The following is a 27,175-nucleotide window of genomic DNA, read 5'->3' as shown; positions in this document are numbered from 1 at the left end:
TGCGCGCACTATACTTGTGGTAGCTGCACAGCAGCGCGGCGCTTTGGGGTTTTCTCACATGACACTGACCGATTGGAGTAAGTGACATTGTCTGACGTGACCCTGTTTGTCGAACATACCCCATGTTTCACGAAACGATTACTACTTACCGTAACATAAACCAACTTCGTAGTTTCGTTAAAATAGTCACCACTTGAGTGGACACTCCACCTGGACAAAAATATTTTTTTTCTCAGTACTAACTCGATGTGCCTTTAGCTACTGAAACCTCAGAGCTACTCCAATATTAATGTTTGAAATCTGGTTGTCTCGATTCAGCCTGTGTCCGCTTACAGGCTTCCGCCCCTGTTCCTGTTCAATTTTGCTGTCTAGCCAGTGTGTTTATTTTTAAGGGGCCCATTTCACCAGGACTTCCGCAGACGTGCCTTTTTGAATTGCGGGACCTCCGGTTTGTTTTGCTTCGTCGCAAGCAGGGAACGAACCCTGTTGAAAGTCGCCGAGCCGTTTCGGTGGTCAGTGCAGCGAGCGTGGTCGCGTGGCTTCTTTTCCGATTAGGCGCCACCAAATTACGGTAGCGTGTGACAAATGACTCACTTCGCGTTTGAGGTCGCATCTGGGTCAAGCAGAACATGTACACGCCAAAGTCGTTGCCCCCGGGGGCAACACAACAAAGCGGCCACTGCACCCGCGCACGTCCGTGCCACCTTTGTTTTCGGCTATTTTACCGCTGGTAGGTGCGATCAGGCCAACTCTTTCCTTAGAGTTGTTTTTACCTTGTTTTACGGGCTAAAAAATCGCGTGTTGTGATTTTCGCAGCCCATGAGCTTGTTTCATCGTTATCACAATTCCTCGGTTAGCCGCAGTGTCTCCTATTTACGCCAGCTGCTTTTCCGGTGCAGATCAAGCCGTTCTTAGCTCGTGAGTTTCGATCTTCCGCATCGTCCGCCCTCTTCCATGTACTCCTCCCGATCATGGGACTGCAGCAGTTTAGTGCCTGTCTGTTGCACGTTGTCATGCCCGACTATACTTCCCTCAGGTCAAGTTAGGGTTTTTTAGCCCAAGCGCTGACTGCCTGAGTAAACGGGGCATCCTTGCCCTCAGTAAGTCAAGGCACGAACCCAAGGTTGCGCAGGCCAGCTGTATTGAGCAAGAAGCTACGACTGTACGCTACTAAACTCACAAGTTAGCGATGCCACTTTAATCTGACCTGTCCGAGGTAACTCCAAGTCGTGGGGAGTCGCACTGGAAGAAACAATTGTCACCCCCTCTTCCCCCGGGGGTTTGATGGCTGAGGCGTTGTGCGGCTAGGCCCTACGACGCCGGTTTAATCTTTGCAGCGGCGGCCGTTTTTATGCTGGCGGCAAAAAAAGAAAAACGGCACCTTCGAAAATGAAACGCGGAGACTGTGGGAACGGCGGAGCTGGTGGTCTTTACTAGCTTTAACTTAGCTTTTCTTTAGGTCTGCCTGTCTTATCGGTAGATCTGACACTGATTCCGCCGAGCACACCCGTCCCTCTCAACAGGGGTAACACCTGCATGTCGAAGCGTAATTCATCAGTGCAGCCAATCCCCCCCCCCGTGCGCCTCCCCACCCGAGCATATGTCCACTTCAACGCGTTCAACCCATGTGTTCCAGATTTTGGCGCTCGTTAAAGATCCCCAGGTGGTCAAAATTAATCCGGCAGCCCTCCATTACGGCGCACCTCACCGCCTGCATTGCGTCGGCGCGTTTAACCCCACAATCAATCAAATCAATATGTCCACTTCAACTCAGCTAAATCCAAAGCCAACGCCGCGCTACTTATACCCACTAAGGTGGATTGGCCAGGGACGATGAAAGGTGCCGTCGGTCTGACGGCTGATTCACGAATTCCCACTTCGCTGCGACGTCCAACTACCCGCTCACAATCCTGAACTGCACTCAACTGGACTGGCAGATGGCGACAACAGCTGTGGGAAGACGCCCCCTGTGGCTTCACCAGTGCCAAACGACTGCGACGTCAATGCACTCCCTCGAAGGGGCACTCAGCGGGGTTAAAATTATGGAGATTAGCGCTTTCGCATTCACAACTCACGAGAAGTGCTTAGGTGTACTCGGAGTTTTTTCCCGTCTCCATTCATCATTTCGCCCCATTGTAGGCCCGACGGTCACCAAGACCTTCGCTACACTCTTAATCTGGATCCACATAAGATCCACTTAGTAACTGGAACTTTTTTGCAAAAAAGTTCCACTTATATATTTGGAACCGTGTTCCACATACCCTGAAAATGTAAGTGGAACAGTGCACCACATATTTTTGCAGCTAAATTATCTGGATCGGCGTTCCAAATAAAAGTATACGGATCACTGTTCCAAATAAACGGGTAGTGTAAGTTACTGGAACACTGACCCACGTAAAATGATTATGGATTTATCCGGCGCGCCGTTCCAGGTACCTTCAGACCAGCTGTTTATATAAAACGGTGTTCCGATAGACGTTGAGAAGCTGTCTATGGGACTCCACTTTTCCAATATATCTGCTGTCCTGTTGGTATAAACTGAGGTCATTTGCCAGGCTGGCGGATGCATTGGTATCAGAAGGAAACCGCAAGCACCATTATAACGCAGCCTTGACATATGGCCCACAGTGATACCAACAATTGGAAAACAGAAACCGCTGCAGCAGTGTGGTCCCTGACAGTTCCCAACAGTTGCCTATCGGGGCACAGTTCTATATAAAAGCTGGTCTGAGATACCTGGAGCGGCACACAGAGACTTTGGCTTCACCCGCCGCATCCTGTTCTGGGTTTTGGCTGCATGTAAAAGAAACAAGACTCGCATTAAAATACATACCAAACCAACTATTAGCACTGATACAATGCTTTTCAAAACACTAAGCAAATTTTATTCGCTCGTATTATTGCGTACATTTGAGATACGGAGACATATCTGTTTCCACTTGGGCAGAAAATGACCAGCGTATAGGATCAAATACCAAAACGATATCAAGTGGCCAAAACGATCTAAGTGGTATTTTCCTATTTTCGCTAATATTTACCATTCTTTTTTACTAAAAAAACATGGGTAATAAAGATGGCTTTAAGCGCAACCGCGTCACAAACAGACTTGTACATCTACCCTCGCACTAACTCAAAAAGCATTACACAACAGTGAGCATAAAATATGCTGTTTCATTACATGAAATCAGGTACCGCAAATGCGGAAGTACCCACAGCGCTTGCCATACCATGTTTACGCATCCCGGTTCCAAAATATGCAGTTTGCTATTAATTGTAGGGAAAAGCCAAAAATACAAGCCATACACGGTTGGATTATCACAAGACCTGCAAGAGTGTAGGAAAAGAACACCCCAGCCAATACTAACAATATAACATTTGCACAGAAAAACTTATCGGAAGCATGTGGCACTATTGCACAACTAAAACACATCATATATCAATATCAAGCTAACTGTAATACCAAGCTAACTGTAGCCAAAACCGACTATATACGCGCCCTGAAAAAGCCTTTCACTGAAGCCGCGTTGCTTCCCCGACAATATGTAGCTATTTAAAATAACTTATCAAAAAAAGCTCATAGCACCCAGTGTGAATCTTACAAAATTTTACAAACCAGATAGCTCGGAGCATGTTACGCATTTTAAAATTTAACAAGCAGCCTAACTCTAAAGACGTTATTAATTCCCTCAAGAACAATTCAGACATCCCACATAACCAAGCCAGGTAGCGTTTAAACATACACGTAATCAATTTTACCAAGCGAACTTGGAAGCATTTTTCCAGCTGGAACATTTATCTCAGGTAAAATTCACAGTTGTGTGCTATACAAACCCTACTATCATGACGACAGTATGCTTGTGACCAAAGCACTGCCTCTAACAAGCAAGAAATGCAACTTAGTCCAAAGTAAACACCTTTTCAAGCCAAATATGTATATTTCGCATTCTTCTAGGGCTTAGGTGTCAGCTAAGATACAGTACAAAAATTGATTAATAAAGCCCCAAACCGTCTGTGTAAATAATTACTCTCACGTTTGCATCCATCAAAAGCAGCACTGCCATGGAAAAAAATTTCGAGCTGCACTTGAATAATAAAAACGTTACAGTGCAGTGCCATTAACTACACTAACAGAGTAACAGAGTAGCTGCAAAGGCAGCCTGCGCTTTGTGCCAATGAAAAATTTCAAAGGAAAGCACGACTTCACTTTTGCATTTGACATGCCGCTTGCATCTACCAATTATTTGAACCACGACATATCTTTCCGAATAGGCTTCAACGTCTAACAATAATTTAAAACCCCAAGTAGAGTGACCACATCAAGTCTTTCAACAGAGCTTTCAACTTAAATGACACCAGGCCACTGTTAAATGGCCAAGAACTCTCTGCAAAAGTCCCAAGAACTCTCCAAAGTCGCATAAGTTTCAGGAGATAAAGATGAAATATACGGCGAGGAGGATGACCACATCTTGATGTGACAACGCAGGCGGAAAATCCATGACGTGTTTCTTGCAGACAATATTTACGCTGTCATTTTCTTCTCTCAAAATAACTGGACCTCGAGAATAACTGGACCACGTCATGTACCTTTAAGGAAGGAAGAAGAAAATTTTGTTAGACGATGGCTTTATATGAGTGAGTTGCTTAGGATACCCCTTTTATAGCACAGTAATCGATTGAAATATCAGCGATTTCTTGGTTTCTTTTCTGGGAATGCTGCTAACAATGTACAAAAAATATTAGCACAGACTGTCAATGGCCGTTCTCTAATTCTGGAAAGCAACCACACTGGGCGTGGCCGTGGTGCCGTATTATTACAGCAGCAACTCTCAATGTGAAAGCAAAATGTTTGCAAAACTTGAATGCAAAATAAGTTTTTTTTTTGTCCACATGTTGCAGCATCCGAAACAGGCTGAATGTGAAGGTATTTCCCAATATTGGAGTTCACGATTTATTTTTAACAGTAAGATTTTGCTACAAAGAAAACTACCACAAATTCAGTCCCGCAAAAATAAAATGCCAGCTTCAATAAACACTACCATAAATTGAGTCCCACAAAAATAAAATGCCAACTTACCCAACTAAAATTAAGATGCAGGCGTTCCTGGCAGGGCCTCCTCGGAGTGCATTTCCAGGAAAGTTTTGCCAATGTGTTCCCAAAAGCTCTTACTGTCGTTTTCACCTACAGGTCAAGTTGTCACTGAAATGGTGTTCCGAAGCCATTACGTATATTGCAACTACCTAAAAAGGGACCATCAAAGTTCCAGAACTGGGAGTGCGTACTTACTTGTAGAATGCAATGATTTCATCCCGTACAACCCGCCGCGGTGGCTCAGTGGCTAAGGCGTTGCGCTGCTGAGCACGAGGTCGCGGGTTCGATTCCCGGCCGCGGCGGCCGCTTTTCTGATGGAGGCGAAAAGCAAAAACGCCCGTGTGTACGAGATTTCGGCGCACGTTAAAGATCCCCGGGTGGTCAAAATTAATCCGGAGCCCTCCACTACGGCGCGCCTCATCGCCTGCGTTGCGTCGGCGCGTTAAACCCTACAATCAATCAATCAATTTCATCCCGTACAACGGCTTTAATGTGTTTCCTTTTTGTGAACACACGCCTTCAAGAACGGTGAACACACGCCTTCAATAACCAGGAAAATGGCAGTATGCATTCCTTGTTCCATTGTTTTAAGTCCCGGTTCGCCCTATTTCCTGGAAAATAAAAACAGTATAAAAATATCGAAGCATAAATTTACGCTTCCCTCTGAGGGAGTACTACAAGAAGTCGTACAATGCCTGATTAGTTGTGCTAAAATTTACTTTGCAGCACGAGCCCTGGTAACGTTTTCAGGCGAAATATAAAAATATTTGAACATTTTTAGGCTCACCTGTCATTGCTCCATGCGGTGTGGTGAACGTCTGTATAATACGCAACACTCAAGAGGCACTCTTTCGTGGCTTTATGACTTCCACAATGCATTCATAATCTGCCACACTTGTCACGACGACGCCTCGGCGTGACGAAGATGTCTTCAGCCACAGTGAATGACACAGCCATGATTTCAGAGGTATATGTAAGGAATGCAAATAATTCGTTTTAATTTCTGTTCTTCAGACAAAGGAAAACAATTGTCGCAAATTACCAGTGTAGAGACAAATGTCTTCACAGTCAGCCATCTGGACAGGTTATACAGATCGAATACAGAATGTAGCAATCTGCTTACGCAGTATATTTTCTAAGTTCAAGGAAGCACAGAAATGGGTTAATGTGGGTGCACATAGTGATGCAAGAACTTATCACCTGAGCGTTGTCGGAAATTATTTCGACTCTCGGGTTACCACCGACATTGACGGCATAAAAATGCAAGAGTGGCTGATTTCTAACGCGGTTCGTGAAGTAGCAAGCACTAATTATGGATATTGAATAATTATCCTGAAGTCTCAAGTTACAACTGATATTAACAGCATAGAAACGGCGGCACACTTTCTATATACCCGCTGCGTGTTGTGTTTCCACATTTCTTCCCCTCTACAAAAGAAACGTTTGTTACTGCGGTACTGCTAAGACAACAACTGTCCCTTCCATTTCTCTACACTTCCGGCAATGTTATTTAAAATAGATCATCTCAATTGGTCAAAGGAATTGGAAGAAACATGGAACATAAACATGAAACATGGAATCATGGAACAGATAAACGTAAGATGACGCCTTGAAAACACATCAACACAACTCGAAATAGCGTCTACCTTGCGCGCAACGGGCAAGCTCGAAGACTCCCGGTCTGGTAAGCACAGTAAATGCATTCTACTCAGCAGACTAACACAACACCGCAATTACCACCCAAGTTTTAAAAATACCAATAAATCTAAGGACGGACGCTCCGACAAACTTGCTTTGAAGTTGTACACGTGTGCACGCGCGATTATCGCGAGCGACTAACCCGAGAAGATTCTCTACCGCAGATATACACAGCAACCGTGAATATACAACTAAGCAAAGCCACACAGTAAGGGTACATCTAATCATGAAACGCGCAAACCAGCAACTTCCTTATAGCAATGGCTAGCGTACGCAGTCAGAAATGTCCAGCCGACTCTGACCCACGAACACAGAAGTTTTGGTAAATTACGGCTGCAAACGTTTCTCCAACACAAAATGTTACACGCCGCGACCACAAGCATGGACGACACACGAATAACGGGCATAGAAGCGGTATGTTTATCGGACGCAGTTAACAAGGATGTCGCAGAACAACAACCGTTACCAGACATAAATAAGCAGCACTGACCTTTTTTGCGCCTCCTGGCAAAACTCCACGTCGTCGAACAGGAAATACAGCCCGCGGATATGAAAAAATTCCCAGTTGCACGCCGCAATCAACCCATTCGAACTGCTAACGGGACGGCGGTAACCGTGTAACGGTTCTCGCCAGCGTGACCGAGAATTTCTTTAGTAAATATCAGGCGCATCGCGCGAGCAATTGAGAAACCCGCTTGGGAATGCCACTGGTGGCGCTGCATGCGGAAGACCGTAAAATTAGCGGAGGGAATCCTGGAAGATGGGAGCGCTGCTGTCGGTTAAAGTGTTGACGCAGTCCCGATTTTCATCCGTCGTCGTCGTACCCGTTGCAGCCCCACTGTACCGTGAATCAACGCAAAAACAGCCCTGCCGTGCTGCTGCTGACGCATGCGCATGGAATGCGCTACTGGAGTGGCGGTCTTTTCCTCATGGCTTCGGCAAACTTTAGTTCTCGCGGAGGCTTTGGCGATGCGCCCCCATAAGAGCTCATACAAACTCGGCACACGTGATGGCTTTTATTTGATTCGGAAAACGGGCATATGCGTCTAAGCGGACGTTTACGCCCACTGAGGCCGAAACAAAGCTCAGATAATAGCCGCGTTAGCGCGTAAATACTGGCTAAAGTTGTTTCTCGCGGAGGGCCGTGAGTGCATGCGATATCCGAGCTTAACTTTGGATGACAATTTATGCGTTACTGTTTACAATGAACGCAAAAGGGCGTGGCTTCATTTACTGCTTTTCTTGACAACAAGCCTTTCGGTAGTCAATAAAATATACTGCGACGCTCTTAGATACCCACGTTATATAAAGCTACTTACAGCTAATTAGCGAGTAATAATACATCGGCCCGTTTCCCAGCCCTTTTCCCTCCTGAACACCAATACTACAGGAAAAAAGCAACTGGGGAAGCAGCTGGAGAAGGCGGATCATTCAATGAACTTCAATTACTATGACAAGACACAACAACAGCAAGTTAACTCTGCACATTTTTGCCGTTACTGCACAGCATAATTAGGAATTACAATGTCATTTCAGCATTAATACATACAAAACAATGCAGGTATCACGTGGTATATTTAGTTGTCCAAGTTTAGTTCCGTTCACCCAATCAACCGCTCCCTGCAAAGGGGCTTTTGTTTTTGCTTGTGGAAATTAAAAGGGACTCACCTGTTAGCATTCCTATCGGACTTACTACGTCATGACCAACGGACTTAAAAACCATCGTGCACCAATATGAATAGTTTTACAAATACATACCGATATTCACAACGGCCTAGTTTGCTTATTTTAGATATATGTCGCTTCTCTACTGAAACAAAGAAATAAAACTCTCGCATGGTAGACCGCTAGCGCCTTCCAGTGAAGACTGGATAAACCAAAATGCGTTTCTTGTTTTTTTTTATCTCTGCAAAGAAATGATATACAGCAGACTCCCGTTAAGACGAACTCGATGTGACCGTAAAAATGTATTCGTATTATCCGAAATTCGTCTTAAGCGGAGGTGTATTGCATTGTGAATGTTACAAGAGAAAAATGTTGGGGTTCTTAATCAGTGTTCGTTTTAACCAAGTTCGTCTTAACGAGGGTCTACTGTATTTCTAGAAGAAGCAAACCGGGTCGTTAGTGTCATTTCTGTGAATTTGTAAAACTTCTTGTATCGGTACATGGTGCTTTTGAATTAGTAAGTCTCATGAATTTGCGCCATGAATTAGTGAGTCCCATATGAATTGGATCAGGTGAGTCACCCTTAATAGCATGCACGAGACGAAAAATGCTAACGAACATCCAAGCATATATAACTGCATGCGTGACATGCTGACCTCTTCAGCTTTCAGTAAAGGCGTTCTCTCTCTCTCTCTCTCTCTCTCTCTCTCTCTCTCTCTCTCTCTCTCTCTGCTGCGTGCAGTGTGAAATGCGGCACAGTCGGTCAACACTATGTATATACCGCATCAGGGCATAAATAACGTGGACTAAGTACCTATTTTACAGCAGATTGTAGCCATTTATACGTTCCTGTAAAGCACTTAAAATTGTGCACGTACTACAACACAGCAAGCTGATGGCTGAGTATTGAGCAAAAAACGATGTTTCTACAACGCTTTGTGAACCAAATGCAGAACATGCAATAGTCTCAACAACTATATATATTTCTTTATGAGGTATCCACAAAAGCCCAATGAATTCTTCAGCACTACCGCGGCTCTGTCCCAAACGCAGAAGGAGAACCTGAGGACATCTGGTCCCTCTCAAATTCAAGTCATTGGTGATTTCAGACGTACTGCGCGTCTGCAATTAGCAAAAGACGATATTCACTAAAGCGGTTTGAGCGCCGCAGACAACCTGAGAGGGGTCGTGGAATTTCTATTTTCGCTAAGATACCCTTTTCTCGCACCTTTCATGCTTTGTACGGTGTTGTTATAGCAGTGGACATATTTTTTTCTGTCAAATAACGTCACTAAAAATACGTCTTAGCCGTCTTATATAAGTAAACTCCTCTAAGACAGTGCCATAGATATCGACGAAGTTTATTAAATTTTATGTGGTGTGTGCGTGTGTGACTGCATGCATGTGTGTGCGTATGTGTGGGTGCGCGGGTGTGCGTTCGTGTCTGTATCTATGTCTGTGTGCGTGCAAGTGCTTGTGCGTGCGCTTGTGCGCCAAAGCGCGTCAAATATATATGTGCTTCATTGTTCCAGTTAATGCACGATTCAGTGCATACTTCACTGCAGCGCACAAGTTATGTGGAACAAGACACGAGCAAAAAATATACAAAAGCACTGTCCAAAATTTTTACTGGGACATAAGTGGAACAGTAACTGGGACGCCCGATAGCGCATCCCCTCATTTATTCGGTTCCACATAATAACCACAAACCTAAAGAAAACAAATGCACAGTTCCAGATAAGATCCACTTATATCTATCGTTCCAGTTATTCTTCGTTTAAATCCAGATAAAAATATGTGGATCGCCCCGTTTAACTGGAACTTACATGGAACCAGATTAAGAGTGTACAGTGAAGTTATGCGCCAGGGGCGACACAGAAATAGGTGGTAAATATTGGTTCTGATGGCTTAATTAACTAAAATTTTAACTTAACTTCTTAGTGGCTGCAGTAAGCAGGCATGTTTGTATTGAAGAGTTGGACGCACTCAGTGGCTAAGGCGTTGCGCTGCTGAGCACGAGGACGCGGGTTCGATTCCCTGCCGCAGCGGCCGCTTTTCTGATGGAGGCGAAAAGCAAAAACGCCCGTGTGTACGAGATTTCGGCGCACGTTAAGGATCCCCAGGTGGTCAAAATTAATCCGGAGCCCTCCACTACGGCGCGCCTCATCGCGTTGCCTCGGCGCGTTAAACCCTACAATCAATGAAGCTTCTGTTATTAAATTTTTACAACTCCGCCTATTCTATTTGCAGCCTCCACTTCGTAACGGTATCGACCTTGGCCACTCGAAATGCTGCTTGAAACGTGTTGTTCGAGATCGCGCCTCGTCTAAGTAAGGCTCAAACCCAGTGCGTCAGTGAATTGCAAAAAGGTGCCACTCACTCGGACTCCGGGAACTGCACCTTGAAAACATAAAAAGAAAGAAAAAATGAAGAAATACGGCTTTCTTTCACCTTTGCTGAACGTGCCATTCGGTAACAAGTCCACGAAACCTCTTCCACTTTCCACCTTACTTGCTTCCCACCTGCTTCATTTCCGTCGTGCTGGTGTGCCCCTACAGGGGGAGCAGAATCGAGCGGAGGCAGCTGCGCTGGACGAGATCCTTCCGTCGTAACACCGCATTAGGGGGCCCAGAGGGATCAGTGTGTCGGGGGGCGGAAATAAACAACTGGAGGAAAGAAAGCGAAAGGTCCGTAATGCGGAAGGCGGCGGCGGCATTCCGGCGAGCGCGGTCCGAGCCTCCTTGTCCTGGCCAACGCGGCGTGCCAGCGGGGGGCCCGGACACCCCAGGTCCGCTCCTGGCAGTTGGCGCGTGTGCTCTCTCCCGGCGGCTGGCCCCTTGAAGGAAAGCCCCCCTCCCACCGACCTAAATTTTTCGCCACGCTGCCGAGAATCCGCCGTGGCCGCCAAGGGCGGCTCTTTCACTCGGGCCCCGCTTTCGGCAACCGGTGGCCGCTCGCAGGGCTCCGAAAGAGGAAAGCGGCCGCCTATATCGGTCAGGCCCGTCTGCCGCATCGGCGGCGGCCTTCGGGTAAACGCACTCTGTTGGCGGCCGTGAGGACGCCGCAGCCATGGCCGTCGCAGCCGGCCGTTGAACCGCCATGGGCTTTCACTCCTGGGAACCCTACCACTTCCACTACGCCGACGGTGAGTGCGCCGCCTTTCCAAGCCCGGCCGCGTTTTCTCTCGGCGCCCGCCGAGAGGAAAGGCGTCCCGGCTTCACCGCGATGTGCCGTACGCTATAGCTTACAAGTGATTCACCATTCTTCAACCTTGCCAATGAGCTGCCTGGTCACTGTTGCAGCGTGCACTTTCCGGAAAGCGCGGGAGATAAGGACTAGCTGTTCTAGTCATCTTAAAAAAAAAGTCGGCACCGAAAAGTTTTCTTTGTGGATTCCCCGCAAGTTCGCTGAAATTTATGCGGGCGACGTGAGTGAACAGGGTGGTTTACAGAAAGTGAGATCTGTGTTATTTCTTATGGAAGAGTTTTGCGGAGAAAGGTGCAGTTATTCGGGATAAAGGGTCTGGCTACACCTGCTAAGCGCGTACGTGGGTGGAGTTCGGGATATTCATGCCGAAGGGGTGGTTAAACTGCACGCACGACGTCCTAAGGTCGAGTCCGTGCGCGCAGCATATGGCGCCGCGTGGGTTGCCTCCCGTGTGTTTACGGAAGAGCTGGACAACTGTAGTTATAAGAGGATGCGTTTTCGTTTTAATCTTTTTTTTTTTTTTTATGAGATTCCTGCTGTTGAAGCCCATGGGAGAAGGTCTCGATTTCGCTACACGCGTGCCTAACGGCAAGTTTTCTCTCAGACGCGAGTCTCGCTCGCTCGCTCGCGTCCCGGATGGAGATGAAACTGAAACCATCATGCACGGTACGGAAAACGAACGCTCGAGCTCGTGGTGCGCACTGCGTAAACGGTTTTCAGGCTTGATTCGCGAGGAAAAGCTTCGATAAACTCCGGGCAGGGGTTTCATGGGAAGCGCAACAGCTGTACAATAGCGCGTGTCTTCATGTTCGTGTTAGCGGCAAATGCATCCAGCCAAGAGCTTGAGGCCCTGTTTTTCGGGAAGTTTTCTCGCCGCGATCCTCCCTCTGTATGACGTTCCGGGCAGTGATTATTGGCGGGAATCGTTTCTCAGAGGCACTCGTGCGACGTGTTACTAGTTCCAACGGTCAAGCGGTGTGCACGCACTTCTTAACAGCTTTAACAGAATTTTTGTTTCGCAGGAAACGCGATATTTTTCCGCCGAAAAGAGCTCGTCTCGCGCCCTTGTGCGGACACTATACTGAAAAGCTCTTTAACAACGCCGTTTATTAGAAAACCGGGCAGTTGTGGCGGTTCGTCATTGTTTACAGAGATTGATTGCACACATCCCATAGTGTTTGCCCATCGAGGGCTTGTAATTTTATTAAGCGATACAGCGGTTACATTGCTGCTTTTTGAAATTCTGTTTTCAAAAAAAAAAAAAAAAAAGTGAATTTTTATTTTTTACTTTCGGGCCTTTCATTTACATAGGTCTGTGTGTTCTCTGGTTTCTTTTTGTGCGTGGAAATGTTCACTCCCGCGGCCGGAAATAGGGACTCACGGGGTAACCCTGAAACGGGTTCAGCTATTTCGCACTAGACTATGATTAGTTCCTTCTTGCCGAAGTAGGGAAGGTGGCGGAAAGAAGGGCCAGTTTTACTATTTCGCAAACGTCTCTGTCGTTTCTTGGCCCGACGAAGGCAAAAATGCTGGAGTAGTAAGGCTTCTGGTCCCGTTGGTGGTGAAAAGCGCTCCGGTTATGGTTCATTATGATGTCTCTTTACAGTGGCGCCCCGAATTTCGTTTAGTAGGAGGGAAGGGAGGGGGGAAGGGGTGAACGCGCACAAAAGTAACAAAACAGAAAAAAAAAAACCAGAAAGAACAGATTCAAAACAAAAGAACCTTTTGATGCACTTCGTGTGGGTGCGCTCAACTTAACTTTGCGATGTTTGTGATGATTCATCACATTTGGCTTTCTTTAGTGAAACAGCAAACCGGCTGATCGTCGCGGTGAGAGTACTCTAAAGCCCCGAAACTGGTGTATTGCTCGAAGCAGAACAATAATCGTCGGTACTCGTTTTACAGTAGACACTGCCAGTAGCCTCGTCCATCACCCCCTCCCCTTTTACGAACCCGAAGATTATGGGTAAGGGGGCGGCCTGTTCGCGCTTCCCCTCCTCCTAGGCCTCTCTGTTCACTAGTGGACTGAAACGCTGCCTTTCAGCGGAGAAACCGCGCCCATGAGTATTGCATTTGTGTGCACTTTAGTTGAATTGATTGATTGCGCGTTAAACCCCCAAAATTTGAACCGTTTTAGAATGAAAACATAACGAGAGCTGATGCATGCATCTCGTTTAGCGCACCGACGCTACACCTAGGCTATAAGGCGCACCGTAGTGGAGGGCTCCGGATTAGATCTTTAACGTGCGCCGAAATCGTGCCACACGACGTTTGTGCTTCTCGCCTTCGTCGAAAAAGCAGCCACCACGGCCAGGATCGAACCCGCGTCCTCGGGCTCAGCAGCAGAACGCCATAGCCGCTGAGTCACCGCGGCGGGTCCCTGCCTTCGGTTATTTTCGGACCAGTATTAACTTGCTCTGAGCAATCAATCGGCTTGGGAATTCGTCGCCTTGTTCAATTATAGCGTTCTTCACAATAACTGGTGCCATCATGGCCTTTCTTTTTGTTATCGGAAGATGCTCGCTCGTGCAGCATGCCAGGAAGCGCTGGCAGGTATAAATATAAAATAGCCATGCACCGTCACTACTCCTGTAAAATAAAGGCTAGTCGAGGAGCGCCATAGTTATCGTGAATTGTTGTGTTTACCATAAAAAGGTCCGTGCAGTAGTTCGAACGAACGCCACGGGCACACAGGCCTCGTTTAGCTTTACCACCCGCTGCGGTGGCTCAGCTTCTAACGTATTGCGCTACTGAGAACAAGGTCGCGGCTTCGTTTGCCGGCTGCGGCGGTTGCTCCACTGCTATGGCCAAGGAACAAAAGCGCCTCTGTATTTGGTGCGCGTTAACAACACCCAGGTGCTCCAAATTTATCCCTCGCCCTCGAAAACGGCGCGTGCCGTAGATGTCTCCGGCGCGCAAGAATACCAATCTGTATAAACCGAAACGGCTTGCAGGGCCGCGAAAACGACTTCATGCGATAGTCGCCGTAGAGAAGGTTGCACGGAAGAGGGAAAGAGCGCCGGCCGTCTTTCTTTCCGTCTTCTTTCCTTCGCATTCTCGGCGGTCTTGCTGGCGTAGTTCCTGTCTGCCAGAAAGCTTCCTGGGACACAACGCCTGCTTTGAGCTCTAGTACTATTCAGGAACGCCTGGGAAAAGGCAGGACGACGGTGTTTTTGTCCCGTACAGCGTCGTTCTGCCAGAAACTGAATTCGGTACTAAAATCGCTCAACCTTCGCGCCCCTTCTGATGAGAACCAATCGCAGTTGTCATGCACAGGTGGCGTATGCAGATTGTAGTCTGGCGTCCCATAAAATGGTAGTGTGGGATGAAAACACTATGAATGAAGTTTTTAAACGCTAAAAAGCTGTGGGAATACTCGTCCGGAAAGTCAGAGCTTGAATGTAAACCTAGTAAGCCGTTGACCCCTATCCTTACAAGTAGCTTAATTCCGACCACTACTCGCTTATTTGTTCTGGGCTGTAACCACGCCGGAAGGCGCATGCCTCGCACAACGAAGTGGCCTGTGGGTGAAAGGATGGTGGGCAGGCGCAAAATTCAAGGGGATTTCAATTTTTATTTTGGCCCGTGTTGCAAAAACGGGCCCCGACGTAAGAGGTTCCGTTCATTTAAAAACTGGTTATACGAAAGAGGCATAATTCTCTACAGGAACGACATTTGAAGGAACCCCTGCCGTTTAAGTTATAACCTGTGCGGGAGAAGTCTGCGAATCACTCGCAATCAACGTCGCTAAGACGTCGCGAAGACGTGGTAAAGTGTAGCGTCTTTCTACAGGTTATGGCGTGTTGTATGCGCCACTGCTCGACCCGCGTCCTGCAACACATTGAACCAAGCGACGGTTATACCCACCATAGTTGAGTGCAGGAATGATCACTGTAGTAACAATAGTGCCACATCAAGTTCACGATGCCTGTGCGTTCATAGTATACTTCAAACCCCACATCTTGAGTAAGTTTAGGAATGACCCAAACTACGTGAAAAAGAAAAAGCTGCATAAAACAAAGACGTAAGCTACGCTTTAAGCAGGCTTGGTTTACCAAGTACTGTCGTTGCGTGTATTAGTTAACGGCAATTAACTGTAGGATGAGTGCAGCCGTTTTCGACATTACATTGTAAGTTTTTGGCTACGGGTTATTGGGTTACTACGGGTTATTTGGTGACATTGAAAACACTTTGCACGCGGGGACACGGTGTTACCCCCAAGGGTTGTCCAAATTATACTTTCTTACTGAATCTGAAAAAAAAAAAAAAACTTACGAAATATTTCAAAGAAATCGCTTCTTTAGGCTTTGCTGTTTTTTTTTATTGTCATTGATATTTCATCGCCCTACAATGGTTCTTAAGGATGTCCTCATTTTCAACTGCTGAAGTGCTCCTCACTTGGTTGTTTTATCAGTCAACATGTCAAAATACAGTTCAGATACTACCTCCCCCTGAACCCTTAAGGTTCAACCGTATAGGCATCCGCTGTTACTTTTTGTCATGATTGATGAAAAAAACATCGTAAGCGATGTTTGCTGCACTTTAACGAACTTTAGGCGGACGAAATTGATTCAGAAGCGTCCACTCAGACGCTACTGACAATCCAGGTGTAGCTTAGGCGCGTTAAACCGCAAATTTGGAAACATTGTATAGGCTCGCTGGACGCGAAATTGACCGCATGCACCTCATGCTTAAGCGGGAATCTTAACAACTTCGCCTCTTTAAGTAGTTTGTTCTTATATTGAATGTTGTTTCTTTTTTATCACAGAGACAACCCCGCTGAAGCTTGACTCCCAGCTCTTAGATAACGGCGCTTACGAGGGCGGCGACCTCAATAGAAAATGTGTTCTTACTCTGAGTATTGTGTCGGTTGTCTTCAACATTGTCGTCGGCGGCACGGGTTTCGGTAAGTGTTATCGCTCTCAAGGGTTTTTAAAGGAGCCTATTAAACTTTCGAGGAACGGGTTACACTCGATGTGATTTGTACTCTATGCTCCGTCTTTTGCACATATTTGTTTTGTTCGTTGGCGAGTCAACACTGCGACTTGCCGGCCTTGCTATCTCCCAAACGTGCCTCGTTTAATGCGGCTGACTTCTTTTTTGAGACTAGGAGCAGCCGTGTTAGTGTGCACGTTGGTGTGATAAGTCAACTTTACAATATTTGCAAATCCGCCAGTTTGTCAGCGGCAAATAACGCGATAATAACTTTTAGATCTTTTGTATTTCTCTGTGCTCTGTAGTGAGTCATTTTCTGCGTAATTATCTTGTTTAATTACCTTTTTACATTTTTTTTTATTTTATATCCAAGCATCCATTTTCAATGTATTTAATTTACCTGTTATGCCTCGGTGGAACTGAAAGGGTTTCAGTTCATGAGCCCGTTTAATAAAGTTTTCCCATGCTCATTAATTTATTTATTTCGGAAAAGAAATCTCTGAGCACATTTTGTAGAACTAATTGTGCACGAATCCGAAATCCGCGATCGTTCTACGAGACCTGATCTGACTTTAACCCGAAAACGTCTTGGTTTGTAATCGGAGAGCGGTACAACGTTGCTTTTTTGTCGTACCTTAGTTCATTAGCTCAGTTATGGTCATTGTAGTGAACTTTTTGCGGACTTTGCTGTTTCAGTACATACAGCGCTTACCACAGCATAGATGTGCTCCGCACAGCAGGTGCGGAGAGGCCCTATCCGTGATCCACATCCTCATACAATGTAAGGCACTTGACACAACACGACGAAAACACTTCCCACAACTACACACACGACATATTCCACCACACCCGTCATTTTTCTTAGAAGACGAAGCCCTGTTTTCAATCAAACGCGTTTTCGAGTTTCTTACTGACGTAAAATTTTTACATCTCATTTCTTATCATGCATGTTGACAACCTGGCCCTTTACACCAGTTATCATCTTCATTACGTTGTCTTTTACTTGGTTTATTTTTACTGAAATGTTCTACTTTTACTTCCATGCCACTTTCATGTAATCACTATTGTTTGGCGCTCTTTGCCCTTTGTCGGCCTTGCGCCATTAAACTCCAAACATCATCATCTTCTATCCACTAAGGACGCAGGAATAATGTCAGATTATGCCACATACCTCTGATTGAAACCTTTTTTTAAACACTAAAAGAGTTTTTGAAAACGCCAAAAATATAATAAAACATCGACATATATATATTTTTTTCCCTCCGTAGCAAGCCTTTGACGTTAATGTCGCGCCATGTCAGTCGTCAGAAAAAGAGGTAGAAAAATTAGAGAGAAAGGGGAAGGGAAGGGTGCGTACGAGGCATGATATCGGCTGAGCAACTTCTTGCATTATTTCGCTTCTAATACCGCTAGCATTCTTCCAGAGTTAACTTCTATGAAACAGTGCACGGAGCAAACTTTTACCACGCGTGAAAGAGAAGTAAACGTGATGTTTTTAGGTTTTCATCCGTATGGCGACACCTGTGTTGTGCAGCACGTTGCACAAACGTGATTGCCGACACCACCCCCTTCCCCTCCCTGATTCACCTGCTTAGGTTTAGAAGCACACCGGCCTTCCATTTCTTCCACAGACGAGCCACTTCCAGACGCTAACGCAGCTGGTTTCGGCACAGCATTTAGTTCTGCTATGTACCGTTGACCCTACGGTGGGGCAGAGCTCTATTTTCGTACGGTTGTCTTATTGTTGCTTATACAATTGCAATGAATACATACGCAAGACAAATGTTTTCGATGGCGTCAGCGTAAGAGCCGCATACGATACAGCTGTTCGAGCGAGATCCTTTAGTCACTAAACTGCTACGCTCGTCTCACCGGCCTGCGCAGACAGCACTTTTGGGTGGTGTAATTCCTCCGCCTCGATCTCGACAAAATATGCAAATCTCTGAAATAAAATTAAATCCCTGTGCAGAGCACCCAGCGGCGCCTATCTGTAACTGTATAGTCGCAGGTATTCTAAGCAAGTTACGATATGCTTCGGTCTGCTATGATAAATAAGCGTGAAGAAATGCAGTCGCTGAGCTCAGTGCGGGTAGGATCTGTTCGTGGGATTTAAAAAAAGCTAAAATTGATGCTGGCAGAGCATCAGGTGGTGCAGGAAGAGATTAGAATTGTGGTAAAGTCATGTCTTGTATAGGGCTGCATCCCTCACGGTGCGTGTCCTCACTCGTCGCTATTTTGTTGTTGTTGCACTATCAAGTTACACTATGAAGTTGTTGCACTATCAAGTCAGCCTGTAGATTTGAATTGAGGAAACGGTTACATAATTATATAATAGAACTGGAGAAGCATCAGAAATTGATGTAATTTTTAGGAGAATAGGCGAGAAACCAATTTTTGAACGGGTTTACAGGACAGGCGTCTGGTCTTCGAAGTAATATGCGCGTGAATGGGCGCAACCACCCCTCAGTAAGAAAACCTCCGGGATGTAGCCCCGAATGAAAGGACAGGCATCGTCACAGGAATTGGTGCGGCTAGATAACGTTTCCTGATGAAAGAAAAACCGCGGCAATACAAGAAAGTGATCAATTATTTCTCTTTCACCGCAAGCAGCCCAAAGACCGGATGGGCTGAGACCAGCGTGTTGCAAATAAAAGTTAAGCTGCGGTATTTTACATCTGCTGCTGGTTAAGGTAACCTCACACTGGCGGGACTCGCAAAATATGAGCATCCCAAGTGTGAGCTAGATGGGCATAGTCGTCCAAGCATGTGGTGATAGCACTTTCTTGTGTTATCCCTAGCCGATGGTATCGGCGGAATCTTGCTCGCGCCAGAAGAAATGGAGTAGGGCTGAGGTCCACCGGAGGGCCTTCCAAAGATCCCGGCCAAAGTATCAGCAGTTTCATTGAGCCATAGGCCCCTGTGTCCTGGTAATTATAGATGAGACGGATGTCGCGTAAATGTCACGAGGCAATTGAAGGTACGAAGGAGTAATGAATTTTTTTGGAGATGTTAACGCTCTTCATCTGTGCTTACGAGGAACGGTTTATATTTCCATTATGCCCCACATATTTATTATATGAACAGAGCCATATCAGCGTTCGATTGTTTTTGTTGACGTAAAATAACTTCGAACGGACATAACTTGTAAGCTGATGTCGCGAAGTATACGCTCCAGCGGCATTCCTACGAGAGGAAAGGTTGGAATCGGCGCAGAACAGGTAGAGAGAGTACTTAAGAAGAAACCTACTTAAATTATACTTGAACGAACAAAAAATATCTACGTCAATATTTCGGGCATTTTTGCGAACGCAGCTCGTTTTGCGAACGCAGTCTCCACTCGTTAATTGTAATAAAATCGCAATTACACTTGCATACCCCAGTAGAATCTCCACGTTTCACGAGAAAACAGCAAGAAAGAAAATAAAACAAGTTTTTTCCCCTAAAAACATTCTGTAGTGGCGTGTCATAACTACTACCCCTTCGTACTCCCCAAAACGCGCCTACACAACGCCGGTTTCATTTTCCGTTCGAAAAGAAGCCCCGACCTGTCCTGCGGGCTATCAGAACGCGGTACTGTAAGTGCACTGTGTGCCGTATCTTTATTGTCTGCTTCCGCAGCCCCTCCCGCTCCGAGGAAGTTTACTGTGCACCCGCGCCACACGCCCTGTCGGGTACCCCCTATTAATTATGTGGGGTAGCCCTGTCTGTGTGTGCTGTTACTGAGAGCAAAATTCCGTTGTTGTAAAATTGTTTTAAAATATCGCTCCTAATTTCGCGTAATCTTTCTTTTCCAGTGTTTGCTTTTCAGAGGAACAGCGCTTCAATTTACGCATTCGCGGTAAGCAGCGTCAGGTTGTTGACTCGTTCAGCGCTACGTTATTGACGCCTGCTTGCGTTATCTGTTTACTTACGTGCTTTTATTTGTTTGTTTGCTTTCTCAGGCCGAGTGCCTTTTGGACATGCTGTCTTCGATGATTGTGATATGGCAGTACTTAACCCCCCACTACTCGTTTGCAAGGGAACGAATGTATGTACGCATGTCAAGCAATTTTCTATATTCGGTACTTGGAAATACGTTTAAGGGGAAACCAAATAATTAACGACTTCTAGCACTCCGTATGATCCGTCAGTTCTGCAGTTACCGTGTTTACCGGGATACGACTGCGCCTGCGCGTGCAGGAACGGCGAGGAGGGCGAACCCCGCTGTAACGAATGCGCGGGCATGGCGATGGCCGGCCCGCAGAACTAATTCCCCCTACTGAAACGAACGCGCAAGTGCCCAGACGGGTCCCGGTCAACACGGTAACCAAGTAACAGACTGAGCATACGGAGCGCTAAAACTCTATTGCTTTAGCTACCGTGGCTAGCCAGGGTTTTACCTGTAGCTCCGGTCTCGTTAATGTTGCGCCATTGAAGAGCGAGTAATTTTCGCTTGGCTGGTCAGACAAAGTGTGTAATGACCTGTCTGTTAGCGGAGCTTTAAATCTTCGCAGTAACGGCAAATTAGGGCGCAATAATAGATTGTGGTCGCCTTATGGTCTGCGAGCTTGGTACTTCTCGCGATCCATTGAAGGGGGATGATTATATTTATTCCGGATGATTACAGTCGAGTTCGCTTATAACAGGCCAGTTATAATGAAGAAAAATACGCATTATATATAGAAATAAATGTTTACTTGCTGTGAGCTCCAAATTTCTGACAAATACTGCATGACCGTGAGGCCCCTAAAATGCTCGACTGTATCCATACAGAATGCAGCTTCATGGGCTGGATGAAATAACGTTTCATATTTATTCCGTAAAAGAAACATCTTGCAACAAGTTATTGTGAGTGCGTTCATTTAAAAGCCTCAAAGCCAAGTTGATAATAGCGAATCGGTCAGATCCTGGACACCAGGTCAGCCTAACCGATGTAGCCCAGTAAGGTGCGTGCGCAGGATGGTAAAGCCACCGATGATTGTGTCCATCTTGCCGAAAACCTAGACTTGCTGCCGTTGCATATTTTCCCCTCGGCTTCTGGGTTCCTGGAGATGTCGATGTCAAATTGTGGAGGTATGCGGGTGCCGTAGAGTATAAGCAGGTTGGGCATGTAATTAACTAAGAAAACTGCTTCGGCCCACCTTATCATAGAGCCCGGCAAGCATAAAAACCTGAGTTTGAGAGGCGCTTTTTCCGCATTTGTTTTTGCTGGAAAGAAAGGAGCGGGCGAACTGTGCAAAACGGTGCTTGTTACGTAATTGCAGGCCATTATACACCGCAGTAGCGGTCGAACACTTAGTGCGAGTAAATAGTTGCCCAATACCGTGGACGGAGTGCTAAAATAATTTGATGGCGGAAAAAAAAAACCGCAATCCCGTCTTTGCTCCCTTTTTTCTTAATGGCAGTTTGAATTCTGATATGCGGTGTAATTCACATGTCATGTCGCGTTAACTCGTACATGCTATGAGGTATGCAGATGATTAACCGGCGCTTTAGTGCTTGCCGTCACATTGTCCCACAAGACCACTGATAGCCAACCCGCAGATATGACGGGGCTGAGTTGTGCAACGAAAAAAAACCTTGACAGAGTGGCAGGCTGTGCAGGTGTAAAGTTTTTTTTTCTCCTTATATCGCTGCCCTGTTAGTGACTCAAAATAACAGCATGCACTAAATAACCTGCTCTTCAAGCGTGAAGCTTCCGTAGCAGGCATCAGAATTTATGACCTGAACGACAAAAACAAAGCAAAACACACTGAAAGCTTCAAGCAACTACCTTGTTCGTGTAACAGCATTTCGCGACGTTAGTTTCCCCTTTCATACGTTTCCGCCTTTATTTAGGCTAAACAACATAATCAACTGTAACCAGGAAGCGGGCTGTCTACCCAGTTCGATGTTTGCAGCTGCTTCGGCGCGAATTGAAGCGTTGGCAGGCTAATTCCGTAGCGTCGTAGATGTTCGCGCGTTATACGAGCGTAATTGCCGAGCCTGTTCCTGTCGGTCTTAATTTGTTGTTGTTGCTCCCGATTGTGTTGCCTCCTGGTTTTGACGACGCCTTGCAAGGCTGCCGTCAATCGCCTGTTCTTTCAGCGCTACCGTGCTCAGAGCAGCGTAGTTAGTCGCTCGAGTTCGCGCAGCGACACGAGCTTATTACCTCTGCTCCAGCGAATAACTCCCGCCCTGTTTCTTCCCTATAGAGCCTGCATGCTTCTGGGATTGTTCTTTATTCTCTCGGCGATCGCCATAATCACCAAAGCCATGGACGACTTAATCGTGCGAGAGAGTCCAACATGGGTAAGGCCAGCGCTTGTATATTTCTCTTACGAGATAGCCAAACGGGGGAGAAAGGATTTTCGACGTCGCTGATAACGTGTGTACCGTTGGGCATTATTGATCTCGCATTCACAACTCATTAGAAGTTCGTAGGTGTCCTTGAAATCTCCGCTTCAACGCCAGCTGGAGGTTCACAATAAGTGTTGCCTATTTGCAATAACCTTATGTTGTGTGCAGTTGACACTGATCTCAGATCCAAACGATCCCAATAATAGAGAGTTATAGCAGAGCGGAGAACCGGTCCCGGTACGGTACCCGGTAGGCGACCGGCGCTACTGCGCGTGCGCAGAGGCGAAAAACTGGTTGTGCGCATGCGCAGATCTATCGCGTACCATACAGGGACCGGTTCTCCGCTCTGTTATAACTCTCTAACTACAGTGTATACGAAATACCGGACGAAAGCGAACAAAATGCAGCTGGTAGCATTGGTCCTCGCACCTTCACGTCAGAATGGCCCTAGGTGCCGGCCTCGCTGCAATACCTCCTAATTCCGTAGCCCTGTGACTAACGGAGCAAGTCCAGTGTGTGCGAACATACTTTACTCAAGAACGTGAGCCAGCCGCCTTGTGGTGTACGTAATGCGGGCACGTGTTTCTGTATTGCGAAGCGCCATAACGCAGATGGAAGTTATTGCGTTAACTTTTATGTCGGCTTTGGTCATCCACCACGTTAGCTCCCGTAAATACAGTAGTTGGACATTATGGATCGCTATGATTATGCAGAGACATGGAATTGTCCCTGTGTTCTTTCGTTTTCCTACTGTTTTCTCTGTAATCATTGCTTCTGCTTTTGGATATTGTCGTAGCCACTCATCGGCTGGTGTTTAAATGAATGCTAAGCACTTGATCGGAGAGCTTACGAAGAAGGAAGTGAAAAGGTAATTGGAAGTTCAGTTCTGGGGAGCAGGATGAAAGACGGGGCAAGCACGTAGGCGGGTCCTTTTTCGGCATTGCAAAAGCCTTTGCTGATGAGATACACATTGAGGGAAAAAATTTTAGAAAGAAGCGTCACGGGACAATTGTAAGCCTAGTCATAAAAAGTAAAAAAGGAACGCAAGGCAAGTACACCCTCACGTGGCCGGCAAGCGGTAATTCTTACCGCCTGAACCGGCCACCCACCCGCGCTGTGTGCGTTCATCTGTCTTTCCGGTGCCGCACCGATCGGGCGTTGCGCGCAGCGCTGCCTGCAATCGCAACCCAAGATGCGCAGCTGACGGATCGGGAGGTAATCGGACGGAGTGGCCGTGGTTTTTCTCTCTGCGCCCGTACTGAAGTTTTGTGTGCGACCGCGTAGAAGTTAGATGACTGAGTACGACATCCGAGCCTTTCAATTTATTTCACAAAGCACACCGCACTCGTCTTGGTTGCGATAATTTCATCTTTCCAAATTGCCGCTCAGGCCCTCTTCTAAGTAATCCTTTGTTTTCGAGGGTGCAGTTAGTCCACAACTCACCACGATTCTTCCCAGGCGTAATGTCGCACTTGTTTTTCATATATACCTATCGCATGGATCAGTCCTCGGACAACCAGCTCACATACTACCTGCGACGTGAGGCCGAGGAGGATCGGTTCTTCCAGTGCCCGCCCCCAAAACCGGTGTTTCCGCACATTTTGTTCTCCAATGCACTGAAGGAGACAAAAACGTACCACAAACGTCATCACGACAATGTGGCACATAGAACGTGCCACCACACCGGAGCACCGATAAGGCGAACGTATGCAAATGCGCACGCCAGCGAAACCGAAGCTTTTGCACCACCTCTCAGCTGATAGGACCCTCGTTACACCGCTATGATGTAAAAGAAAGGCGGCGCGATAACTTTCAGCAGAATGACACTCAAATCGTCGCAGCAAGCCTGGCAAACGCCACGTAGCCGTAGGCCACTCCGTGCTTGTGAATAGCGCGGCCGTACGGCCGCGCTATCGAGCAAAGCCGGTCGTTATTCGAGAGACCCAACTTCAGAAGTCAAAATCGGCTCGCAGTTCTTGAGGGTGCTTCCTGCGAATGCGATCAGCCTTTCTGCTCGCTTTGAACAGTGACAGTAATTCCACGATCCGAGGCTGGGAGCGCAACGCTGGCGGAAAACCTCGTGCGGCGCCTTCGGGGCCACCGCTTCTCCTCCACTGGCAACTAGTCGGACCCACTAAATGCTACCAATGCTTATAGTCACTGTCACGCTGTGATTAGTTATGCCTGGTGACGCTACCACCAGCCTGGGGTGGGGGTACGAACTCCCAGGATGCAGTGCGCCGGAGTAGCCCGAGGGGAGGGGAATGCGGCGTCCGATGAGGTTGGCTTGCGAAAGCTGGGCCTCCTGACGTCATGCTCCCACCTGAAATTTTTCTTTCCTCCATTGAGAGATAAGCCCATGCCCCTGCGCTGTCAACATGCAACGAAGCTATGTCCGTCGCAGATGTGTGCCGCGTAAAAGTGTGGTGTGCTTGATTGCACGTTCTCCATATCCCCGGAACGCAGAGCCGGAACGTCACGCTGCCGAGGATCAGCGTGACGTTAACGGTAAAATTTTAGTGCAAGTCAAAGTAACAGGGCGGAACGATTTCATATAGCATTGTTTTCCCAACCAGTCGGCTACGCGTTTCTCTCCGCCACGGATTCCAAATGGGGATTAGGTGGGGAATAAAAATATCAGCGTTTCAGACAACAGTTATAGCTAATCAAACCGATCATACATATTTGAACTTTGCGAGCCATTCTTCTGAATTTCTTTCCCGCAGTTTCTCGTACGGCGCGCAAACGAAATGAGCTGTGCGTACATGAGCGGCGCACTTTCAGCAATCATGCGCGCCTGCAGCGTGTACTGTCGCTTCGCGCGCTGCTTTAGCGTCATCCTCACGCCATTGCGCCTTCCTCGTGGTTTCTTCTTTTCTGTTTTACGCGAAGTGAAGCTAACTCGCCTAACATGCGTTCGAAATACGTTCTACATTCATTTTCACTGTTTCCTTTGTTCCAGATACCCGTCCTAATTATCCTTGCCGGGGTTGGAGCAGCAGCTTGCTTTCTCCTGGCGCTTATCAAATTAATCCTGGCTAAACGACTAGGAAGCTTGTCGTTAGTCCTGGACGGTGCGTATGAACTTTGTGTAGCTTTCAAACGATGGCAACATAGATAGCGTCTGGCCCAGCCAAGCTCGGTTGCTGTCAACAAGTGAAGGTCGTTGCTTACATTCGAGACGCCGCTAGTAAATATGTTCTGCAGCGTAGGCGAGCTCGTTTTGTTTCTTTGACAACGGAAAATATCTCAATTTGAGAAAGCGCATTAAGCTGCAGTTCTCACGGTGCAAGCGATCTTTAAGAGATGCATTTTATTGCAGTGATCTTCGTGAACCAGCCGAAAGGAAGAGTTACCGACCCTTTAATCTTGTTAATGAATTAAATGCCCAGTGCTCAGAGCAGTGAAGCGTAAACAACTTTATAATCAAATGGCGCAAATTGCGTTCGCTTAAACGTACTACGCCGTAACACTAGATCCTTCGTCATAATACCAGATCTATGGGATGTACTACGCCTTAATAGCAGCCCTTATTTACGCTTCCAATTACCGGTTAAATAAATGTGCAAATATTTAATAATTTTCAGCCTTAAAGAGACCACAGAGATGCAACCTACACCCTTGTTCTATCCGATAGAACTACCGATTGATGATTTCCTCAGCTCCATTTCGTCCCCGAAGAAAAAGAACAAAACAAATACGGCCGAAGTTTCAAATTTCCCGCTATAAAACATCGGCAGGGGCGTATTTGATGAGGCACCGAAAGAGAGCAATCAGTGTGTTAACTAGATGCTAGTATTTAAGTGGTGTGACCAAGTAGTGGGCCTCCTAGATTATCAGTCTTGGATCGTCCGCGGACTGCCCGAGATGCGACCCGGCGCTCGATTTTCCCATGTATTCCTATGGGTCTACCGGTCCGAACGCAGACCTCGGACTGCCCGCGGACCGCCCAGGACTGATAAATCGAGGAGGCCTAGTGTCGAACGCACGACTAGAATCGCACAATCATGCTTGTCGGTTAGTCGGTGGCCGCCAATCGCGCAAACTAGTCTCTGTGACGTCAGTGTCATTGCGAGAAAGGGGTGAATGAGTAGCCATTTTTTCTTATTAGCTAGCCTAATTGGTTAGTTTGTTAAAATTCTCACGACTCGACTGTTATTTCGAGGTGATTACCTTTAGAATCAACCACACTTGTACTGTCTTTATGGTCTTTATAAACGTTAGAACATCACACGTGATAATAAGCCCTTAATTCTGTGTTCA

At 46.7% G+C, this 27,175-nt stretch overlaps 1 protein-coding gene and 1 long non-coding RNA gene across 5 annotated transcripts in view; one reads left to right on the top strand and one right to left on the bottom strand.

Annotated features, from left to right (window-relative positions):
* LOC144155797 (transmembrane protein 163a-like) overlaps nt 1-27,175 on the top strand; it is a 133,529-nt gene that overhangs the window by 96,085 nt on the left and 10,269 nt on the right. For all 4 annotated transcript variants that reach the window (XM_077687461.1, XM_077687460.1, XM_077687463.1 and 1 more), the window contains exons 3-7: nt 16,428-16,565; nt 20,389-20,432; nt 20,536-20,621; nt 22,768-22,864; nt 25,875-25,986. In XM_077687461.1, the coding sequence (XP_077543587.1) occupies nt 16,428-16,565; nt 20,389-20,432; nt 20,536-20,621; nt 22,768-22,864; nt 25,875-25,986 (477 nt within the window). The remainder of the gene's footprint in view (nt 1-16,427; nt 16,566-20,388; nt 20,433-20,535; nt 20,622-22,767; nt 22,865-25,874; nt 25,987-27,175) is intronic.
* On the bottom strand, nt 3,837-5,317 carry LOC144173051 (uncharacterized). The gene is made up of 3 exons (XR_013323149.1): nt 5,285-5,317; nt 5,075-5,197; nt 3,837-4,584 (listed from the first exon to the last, which is right to left on the bottom strand). It is a non-coding gene; the product is annotated as an uncharacterized LOC144173051 (long non-coding RNA).

The sequence above is a fragment of the Haemaphysalis longicornis genome, unplaced genomic scaffold (genome assembly GCF_048455015.1).
Source record: "Haemaphysalis longicornis isolate Haplotype H1 unplaced genomic scaffold, Haemaphysalis longicornis Haplotype H1 scaffold_1, whole genome shotgun sequence".
Taxonomy (NCBI): Eukaryota; Metazoa; Arthropoda; class Arachnida; order Ixodida; family Ixodidae; genus Haemaphysalis; species Haemaphysalis longicornis.
The sequence above is the reverse complement of the archived record's forward strand: the minus strand, read 5'-3'. Positions and strand labels throughout refer to the sequence as shown.